The sequence below is a fragment of the Platalea leucorodia genome (genome assembly GCF_965183815.1).
Source record: "Platalea leucorodia genome assembly, chromosome: 7".
Classification (NCBI taxonomy): domain Eukaryota; kingdom Metazoa; phylum Chordata; class Aves; order Pelecaniformes; family Threskiornithidae; genus Platalea; species Platalea leucorodia.
Genome location: NC_138829.1, coordinates 60669467 through 60679294, shown reverse-complemented (window position 1 = coordinate 60679294; position 9828 = coordinate 60669467). Strand labels below are relative to the sequence as shown.

At 42.3% G+C, this 9828-nt stretch overlaps 1 protein-coding gene across 4 annotated transcripts in view; it reads left to right on the top strand.

The window, feature by feature from the left end:
- Positions 1 to 292: 292 nt before the first annotated feature.
- The window catches only part of LOC309593469 (transmembrane protein 9B-like), a 30005-nt gene continuing 20469 nt past the window's right edge, over positions 293 to 9828 (top strand). For all 4 annotated transcript variants that reach the window (XR_014228836.1, XR_014228837.1, XR_014228838.1 and 1 more), the window contains exons 1-4: positions 293 to 443; positions 2377 to 2468; positions 5999 to 6107; positions 7042 to 7176. Coding sequence is in view for 1 of the 4 variants with exons in the window: in XM_082318084.1 (XP_082174210.1) it covers positions 360 to 443; positions 2377 to 2468; positions 5999 to 6107; positions 7042 to 7176 (420 nt within the window). In the remaining 3 variants the exon portion in view is untranslated. The remainder of the gene's footprint in view (positions 444 to 2376; positions 2469 to 5998; positions 6108 to 7041; positions 7177 to 9828) is intronic.

Here is a 9828-nt window from a genome sequence, read left to right as displayed (position 1 = left end):
TGGGGGTGCCGCGCGCTGCCCACAGCCGCGCGCAGGAGCCGTTGGGCTGCGGGGACAGGCGGTAACGGTCGCCCCGGCCCCGCCGCCGCCGGGCGCTCGCAGCCCCGCGGGCAGCAGGCCCCGCACGGCGGGCGTCTGGCGGAGACGCCGGCGGGGCGGGGAAGCGGATCCCGCCGGGGGCCGGCCGGCGCGCACGGACACGCCCTCTCGCACCGGAACCATCCGGCGGCGGCGCCGCCGTTCCCGGGGGGCCGCCATCGCGGCCGGACGCCGCCTCACGTGAGCCCGGCGGAAGGCGGAAGTGATGGCGGCGGGCGCTGGGGGGCCGGTGAGGCGGCGGTGAGCGGTCGGGGCCCGACATGGCGGCCCGCTGCGGGGCCTGGGCGCGCTTCTGCTCGCTGCTGGCGCTGGCCGCTCTGGCGGGGCTGGGCGCTGAGGCCAAGGTGAGCGGGGCGCGGTGGGGGGGACACGGATCACGGTGGTACTCCCCACCCCCCCTTCCCTGTACCGGGGCCCTCCCCTCCTCCGCCCCGCAGGTCGCTCGGTGCCCCCCGGTCGTTCCACCCCCCCCGCGGCCGCCTCGGCCTGCTTTAGGTGGAGGCCGGAGCCGGTGGTTTCAGCCGGGTGCTGCCCTGCGCCGCTGCGGCCCCCCGGGCTCCCGGAGCGGGCGTTCCCGTGGGGCAGCCGGGAGGAGCAGGGCCCGTCCGCCTGGCGTCGCCAGCTTCTCCGCCAGCCTTAAGCGTGTAGCAATTTATGTAGTTTTGATGTGGTGGTCACGCAAAACGTATTGGCTGAGAAGGCCTTGCTGGGGATGGAGCTGCTGTTTTTGTGGGTGCCGGGGCTGCGGTCGGGGTCTGCCCCGCGTCTCGCCTCATCTTCAGCCCGGCGCTCTGCTTTCCGAGTGAGCTCTTCTCACTGGCCCGCGGTGGCTCCGCCGGCTCCTGCTGCCCTACCTGGGCTGCGTCCGCAGAGACTCTGCGGTTGGCCCTTCTGGGATAGTATTTGGGACTATAATCTTAGCGTCTCTGTGACTGACTGAGAACATTGTGTCTCCTAATAGTAAAAGTCTTTCCCATTGTCAAAGTGCTGGCATGTCTGAATTTTCTTTTTTTTTTATGATAATCAGCTATTTGACTTTTCTATGGTGAGACCAGAAGTGACTTGGTGTATAGTGCAGTCAAGGTTTTCCAACTGACCTATACCCACTTAGTGTTGCTCTGACTGAATTGTTCAGTGTAGAAGTTTATTACCAATACTTCTTAAGACATTCCTTTGTAATGCTGTTAGAAATTGCCTTGAATTTAGAGAAGCCATGTTTATCCTCTGTCACTTCTAATTCGCTTGAATAAATTACTCTGATTTGGATTTGAGAATGCTTTAGTCTGTAACCCTTTGCTGACTGTGTCTGTTCTCTCTATAGGGTTTTTTGTTCTTAGAATCATAGAATCATTTAGGTTGGAAAAAAACCTTTAAGATCGTCAAGCCCACCGCCAAACCATGACCCTAAGCACCACATCTACACGTCTTTTAAATACCTCCAGGGATGGGGACTCAACCACTTGCCTTGTGCGATTTGGGAAAGGAATGAATTATCCTATTTTAATATACCACACAAAGTGATCTCTTCCTGAAATTCCCTTTTGCCAGTAGTGATCTAAATGTTAATTTTGGGTGCTACTTCTTTCTCACTGTCCATAACAGTTAATTCTCCTCAGTTCTTTCTGCAGTGTCTATTGTTGCTTAGGCAAGTGTTAATTTGTTTCTCTAAAACTTGCTTTTACAAGTTTCCAGAATTTTTCACATTTACTTTGCCTTCGTTTGGGATTCCAGTTTTGTACTTTTTTCTCTACCTCACAATATCCTGCTGCTGTTTAAGACAAGAGGACTGTAGGTTGTACTAGTCCCTGTAGTAGTTTTTGCTTACAGAGTTGTTTTTCTTGTGGCCAGGGAGGACAGAATTATCCACAGAGGTTTCTTTGCCAACCTCCATTTGGGGTTAATATTCTTTCATCCGTTTTAAGCTTGTCACTGTGTTATGCAGCTGTCCTCATAAGTTGAATAGTTGCGTATACCAACATCGGTAACTTCTGAATGTGTGTTTTTTCTTTAAAAGAAGAGTGAGCTTAAACTTCAGATTTTTCTCATGAAGAATGTGTTTGCGATCTAAAATAACAGTGTTACTTGACAAATTGCTCTGCTTGGTTAGTAATTTTGAAGGGTTGTTCTTAAACTTGAAGGAAACCCTGAGTAAGACTATTCAAAGATACTTGCAAGTAGTTTGTGTTAAATATTTCATGTATTATGTGAAGAGTGCTTTCTGTATCCTGTTATGCTTACTGATGAGAATTTGTTCTAAGCATGTTGTTTATTTTACAGAATTCTGAGGATGTCCGATGTAAATGTATCTGCCCTCCTTACAAAGACCATTCGGGCAATATTTACAACAAAAATGTTTCACAAAAAGACTGGTGAGTGTGTGTGGCATAAAAAATTATATAATGAGTCTTACTGGTTAAAGACTTGTTCCATAGTGATTATATTGCGTCTCCTATGGTGGTGCCAGGAGAAATTACATCTCTTGCATAACTTACTGAACTTTTCTTTTAAAAGTACTCCAGAATTCAGCTCTAGCAAGGGACCAGGCTTGAAATCCATAGTCTTTGCCCTGTCTTCTGTTTTGGTTTGCTTGCCTGCATGTTTAGTTATTTATTTAGGCTTGGAAGTAGTAGAAGGGAAGAGGGTGTTGTAATTTGAATACAGTGATTTGAAATGGCATAAAGGCAAGGGAGCACGGCCATGGAACTAGGGCTCGGGAGTATTGTCTCCTCTTTCTCTACTCTTGAAATCCATCCTATCATTTAGAGACTATTGTTTCTGGAGATTTCTGTTCCTCAGAATTGCAGCCAGAGAGTGCAGTTACATGACACAACCCGAGCCATCTAACAACACATTTTTTCAGAGCGAGAGAGGGAGGTCTTGCATCTCTGTGCCCCAGCAGCGCGCTCTTTTGTATTGTTTAGGCCAGCTATGGCACTTGTCAGACTCCTCTCCGAGCTGTGGACTGATGTGCATGGCCAGGGATGAGGGGCTGGGGAAGAAAGGGAGATGACAGTGATTTCTTACATTGGCATAGCTCCCTTGTGTAATTTCACCTTGAGTATCCTTGCCTATGTGAATCATACAAATAAAACACCATGTTTTAGAGTTGTGTTGATGTTGGAAGTGCTCAGAGATTCTTGGGTCGACCTATAAAAATGTGACATACTACTTGATGTACTGACTCTTCTTCAGTTACATTAAGAATTTATAAAAGACTTTTCAGTCTGATGAGTAGCAGCGGGTTGGCATCTTGATTATGAAAATTTCATGCCCTTGAGTAGGCCCACAAAAATAATTATAGGAGTAAAATTAGTGATACAGATATGTATAGGGCTGTGCCTTGACTTATTAAATTACTTACAGGAGAACTGTGAGAAACAACACTGTAAATTTCAGTCTAAGCTAATAACAGAAAATGTACTGTCCAATCAAAATTACTATTTTTGTTCCACATGATTAACTTAACAACATTAGTCCTATTATGACAAATTAAGTTGCAGCAATGAAACATACTGGGAGAATTCCAGCTGCAGCAGACATTTCAGAGTGGCAGTGTTACTGGTTTTATTGTTCATTACTGCTCTGCAAATGAAAATGGATTTTTGCAGTGCGTACTGCTTAGTGAGTGCCTTACTAGCAGAAAAGACTCTGTTTCCCTTTAAATCAATATTGGTACTGATTGAAGAAAAAATTATCTTTGAAGGCTTGACTAATTTTATGGTGACAGATACTGATGTATACAGAATCTCAAAAATTATTTTCCTATCTTAAATCTCGTTTTGTTGAGATCATTTCTTAAATGACCATCTGGGAACATTTTATGGCTTTGATCTTCTGTTTGCGATGTCTTCTTGCCACTTCTAAAAGGCTTGATTGCTACCTTATGTGCAATAAAATCCACAAATTTAGTGCCATACTTTAGCTTCCTCATCCGTGCAAGTGACTTGTTATTGAACAGAACTGGCTGATGTGCACCATCCTTTAGGCATTTAGATCAGTTACTCATGAGACAAAGGCCAAATCAATTTTTAGTGTCTTTATGAATTATGTACAGTATAATGACCACTTACTGCTGGCTTGTCCAGACAAAAAATGAAAATTTAATTTTTAATGTTGAACCTGTAATGTGCATCATGATACTCTTATTTAGATGCTTCAGTTGTTTCACTTGGAGCGGTCTGTTCATTGGCTTCAGACTGGCAAACAACGCGTTATGCTAACATCAATATGGGCTGGGGTGCTTTGACACCAATAAAAGTGTTCACCCTTCTGCACACAGGTTTGGAACTATTGCAGGCAACCCCATCCTGATGGACAAGGCGCTCGACAAGCATAGTGGTCCCTAAGCACCTGCAGGGTTAAATAACCCCCTTGGAAAGCATTGGTGTTTGTATTTTGTACTTTGAAAGAATTGGTGTATGGGGGCTGACTGCAGCAGTAGTCATGGATGTGGAAGGAGGGAGGACACCCTGTCTACAAGCTGAATGAACTGGAAATCTGTGCAGAAGCTGCCCTTCTGACTAGCCTAGCTTGCCTTGGAGGAACTGCTTCCTTGGTGCTGTTACTGTGGGCGCAAGGGAGAGGGTGGTAATGTAGAGGCAGTTGAGTGGGAAAAAAAAATGCTGATATTAGTATTTGATATATTCACAGTAACAGACTTGCTACTGTACTTAAGCTGAATACAAGCTTTCTACTATACTTGTGCAGCATATTGATGCAAGCTTTCAATCATATGAACAAAAATTGTGTAGATGATAACTTGCATGTATTTTTGATTTTGTAGCTTGAATGCTGCACTCCTCCACAGAGCAGAATGTAATTTTACTTTCAAATAAATGAGAAAAATAAGCCTTCCACTCCTCTCCAGAGGATGTGACTTGACACTCAATAGTTTTACTTATGAAGAAGAAGCAAAAAGAAAACAGAAGAGATGAGTTGGTGTCTGGCCATGTGTTTGCAGCGTTGTAATCTAGCCCAGTAGGGTGCTGAATCCTAGGCTGCTGCTGTCACTTCAGGTGTTTTGTTTCATGACCTGCTTCTGACTGTGCTAACGTTGAGTTAACCAGGATAAAGGCGAAACATGATTTTTCTTCTGTCAGTGGTCTGCAGGGAGCCTGGGATGTGAACTCTGAACAGCGAACCTGAGTCAGCAAAGAGACCAAAATTACATAAGTTATCAGTGGAAGCAGTTGTCTCATGGCAGCTGGATTTTAGTGCTGTGATATAGAGTGCCCATAAGATCGTCAACCGTGCTTTTTAGCGTGGGACTGACTTGTATTTTGTAATCTTTTAAGTCAAGTTATGCTTTCGCATCCAGGTCCAGTGCAGAAAACCGAATGCTATTTATTCACTATCTTGTTGCTTAGAGAAACAACCCATCTGACTTCTTTTTTTTCTTCAATGCCTGTAACTTGTGATGGCAAGAAAAAAGAACTTCTGTTCATGAACACCAAAGAGAGGTTAATCTTCCTTCAGCTACTGGAAGGATAGAATAAGGCTCTTTTGAGTATGATGAAGAGAGAAGTGTATAGCTGGAATTTACTTTCATCCATGATGTCAGTGTCAAGTGATGCATTCGTGCTGGAATTCAAATCCTTGGACTTGTTATGCTAACAGCTTTAATGCTTTCACTGAGAAATGAAAACATCGTATTGAGTTCTAACAGTCTTAAAACTTGTTTAGCAGCTTGTCAATAGCTGAATTTCTTGTTTAAGTAAAATAACTGTGGAGTAGTGATTTTATTTATTTATTTATTGAATCTCGGATACCTATAATTTAGAATGGCTGAACTTAAGCAAAGGTGGCTTCTCAGCTCATGCAGCTGGGGTCTGCATGCATAGTGGAACAGGTAAGCTAAAACCAGCTCAAAACTGACTGAGCAGTTTCTGTCTGTCTCCAGTGATTGTCTTCATGTGGTTGAGCCTATGCCTGTCCCTGGACCTGATGTAGAAGCATACTGTTTACGTTGTGAATGCAAATATGAAGAGAGAAGCTCTGTCACAATTAAGGTAAACAATGTAATTCTGTTGGCATATATTAAATGCTTCAACTGATTGGTAAATATGTCTGTTGTCTTTTAGAGAAATACTCTTTTTAAAGGGAAAACTTTTCTAAAACAGCTTAAGATTTAACTTTTTTCATTATAGTTGTTCACAATTTATCTTGAGTAGTAACAATAGCATCAAGATATAGCTGAAGGAGCAGGCTTGAGATCTTTTATTGAAGATCTCCACTTTAGAGATCAAGTTTTATACTTTGGTGAAATTCTGAGTGTTCTAGGGCATTTTGTCAAGCTTTGGACTTTGTTTTTGTTATTATTTTAGAGGGACTCTCATTATTCAGCTGTCTTACTTGCTTACTTTAAATTTTCCTTATACGTTGGCAAGCTAAAACGCAAAATTGTCCATGTTTGCTCTAATATTTCTGTGTTCTTTGCATTCTTATCCTATTGGAGCCATTGAGCCCTAGGCTGGGTTGAATAGATTGTGCAGTGCATCTTTTCTTCTTTTATAACACAGGCACCTTTTTTTGGTCTTTTAGAAGTTTGGTATTTCTTTTTGCCTTCCCATTTTTCTTAGTGACTGTTTGAATGCAGATCTATGCCAGAGAATGGAGACCATGCAGGAACCCCCAAATTTGTCACCTGTTTAACGGCCAAACTGAATAGTTGTCTTGGTTGAGGTGAGGTTTATAACACTGAGTAGGTTTAAGAGGCATAGCATAAGATTTTTAGCAAGGGCTCACTAAGAGAAACTGTTTCAAGCTAACAGCTGTCTGCCTCAAACCCTTGTTCATGGATTTTAAGTCATCTGGTGACACTACCGAAGATCGACAGGCTCATCACAAACTTTGCATGTGCTCTTCTTTTGGTCCTTGCTGCCTGCTGAGAGATTGTGGGGGGAATGTCACAATTCTGGCATAAACTGTGCTTGCATTGTGTAGGTTACAATCATCATATACCTGTCTATTTTGGGCCTACTTCTTCTGTACATGGTGTACCTTACACTGGTGGAACCTATCCTGAAGAGACGTCTCTTTGGACATTCACAGCTCATACAAAGTGATGAAGACATTGGGGTGAGTTCACCAGAGTGTCTGTGTACTTGGGTTAACATAAAGATTGGGATGGTTAGTTGTTATATAACTATTTGGGATGAGCAGCTATTTTTGCCAGTAAATGCTTTTCCTGAAGGGAAAGGAAAACCAAGCTGTGTGATGACTTCTGTGAAGCCACTCTTTCATTTTTCACTGGCTTAGAAAGTAGTAAGACGAGGACTGCTTCAGTTATCCCAGCTCTAGACACAGATTATTTTCTCAGAGAAGAAACAGAGTAGGAACAGAGGTAAGCATATATAGGAGGTACAACTTTGTAAGTGTTAATGATCCATACAGTGTTGCTAGTGATCATATTTATGCAAATTGCTTGCTGCTTAGATTTCTCTCTACAAAAAGAAAGTAGAGGGGTTGCATCTTCTATAGCTCCGGTTTGAATTTGTTGATGCTAAAAATTCAAGAAGAAATTATTATAATGAAGAAAAATAGTGATTGATGCTGAAATAATTTCTAGTATTACAGCTAGAAACCAGAGTGTGACAGTATATTCCAACAGATTAGAACAGCCTTTTTTGGGAGGAAAAGGGGAGTAGTCTATTAGTGACTCGGTTTCCTGTCATTACTGGCCTTCCCAATCTCCAGCATGGTGTTTTTGACTTCTAATAAAGATGGAACAAAATTGTCTTCATTACCATTACAAGAAGGGAAAGTAAGCCCTAATGAAACTTTGTATTGGAAAGAGTGAGATGCTTCAGTACCTGATTAGTGTGGATAAGGAATACTGGTTGGTGGGAGTAGGTCATCTGGGTATTGAAGGGGGACTTAGAATAGTATAAAAATATGGACTATGGCTTTGCATCTGATGAATTTGTGTGCATCTGAACCTGATGAATCTGCATGCCTGGGAGAAGTATTGCCATAAAGTACTGTGAGGAAAGTTTTCTAAAATGGCAGCTGGGTTGGTGGTAAGCTGTCAGGGTTGAACCACACAAACTGATAAAACAATTCTGAAGTGTCAGCACCAATGTACTTTCTATATTGAGCCCTCAAGCAGTACTGCTTTTACTGATGAAGTATGCTTCAGGTGTGGCATAGCCTTAGAAAGAATTTCTGAAACCAAACCCAGAGTATGAAATGGGAAGATTGCCGTCTGCTTAACCTGAGACTTTCACCAGACACAAATGCTTTATTACCGTTGAAGTAAACTGGAGCTAGCCAAAAAGACTTACAGTATTTATTAGTGTCTTACAATAGAATCATTAAGAATATTTTCGTCATTCCTTCAAATAAATAGGAAGTTAATAGCAGGAGATAAATAACTTTGTTCTTGGTGAAACAAAATTATGATGGCAACGCTTTTTAAAAATCTGTTTAAGAGCGCTGTAATTCTGACTGCCTGTTGCTTCGGTGGCTCCGTAGATCTGAAGGTATCAAAACCGGTAAATGCTATGCTCTGTTATGCTGTGTATCTGCAGATTTTAATGTGAGTTGCACTCAGTTTCTCCAGGTTGGTTTTTTTGTTTTGTTTTGGAGTGACAACTGTCATTGCTAGTAAACTGAGGAAAAGCATATTCTTTAGTTCTACCATTTTTTCATCAACAGTGGCCTCATCAGCCATCTTGACTTAAAAAGGTGATTTTTTTCTGCAGAGGCGGATATTAAGTATTCAAAATCAAGCATTTTCCTAGATAATAGCTTTTATCAGCTGTGCCTTTTTATTTACCTTGATTTCACAATAAAAATATGTGTTTGTTACCCAAGTTTGAGCTAACATTGTCTGGAGTAATGGTTCTTTGGACAGAGGTATACTATTGCTGTTATGTCCTACTGTTTCTGTGCTTCCTTGTGTATTACATGGAGACGTATTCCAAATGTCTTTGTATTGACATCTTAAGATTTTTCCCAGTCACTTCTAGGAGGTTTTTTTTTTTTTTTGGAAAGGAGGGATTTGAATGGCCCTTTTCCTATCTCCATTCTTATAGTAAATTGGGCAGATTCCTACTTGAATTAAATGAACTTGTGCTGTATGCTATACCTCAGACAAATCCTTTTTATTTTATGCTTCAGATAAATTATATTAATACCTCCAAATCTGGGTTAGAATCTTCTGATTGTAGGTGGAAGACGTGAAGTAAGTCCCATGGCAGAGCTCAGGTTAACTGCAGAATGAATTTACCTTAAAATCTGGATCCATCTTAACCAATGTCATGTTTTGCTGTAACTGGTACTGTGACCATTACCTGTGCTTGTGGAGTCACTAGTGCTTGTATCTGCAGTAGTGCTCGGAACAAAAAGCACTTCAGGTCCTTGCTTAGTTCATGTTGCTCCTTTCCTGTTTATCCTCCTTGTGTGACACTGAGTGTGAAATAATTTAAGGTCCCTCATCATTTATCGCCATCCTTGCCTTCCCTCTTGCAAGTTCTTGTGGTATTGATCCTTGTCATGCTTTGGCAATACCGCATGCATCGATTTTGTTGCTGAATTTAAAGCTAGTATGTTTGCTCTTTCTCGTTGCCCATTGATGGCAGTGGCAACTGATGAATGTAAGCCACTTGCATAGACCTCTTTCCTCTTAAATTCTTTTTTTCCCTTGTTGTCTACATAGAAATTGACAGTAACTAGCCTTTGAGCTGAGATTGTTGTTTATCAGGAAAGCCAGTACCATCTACCTTGTCC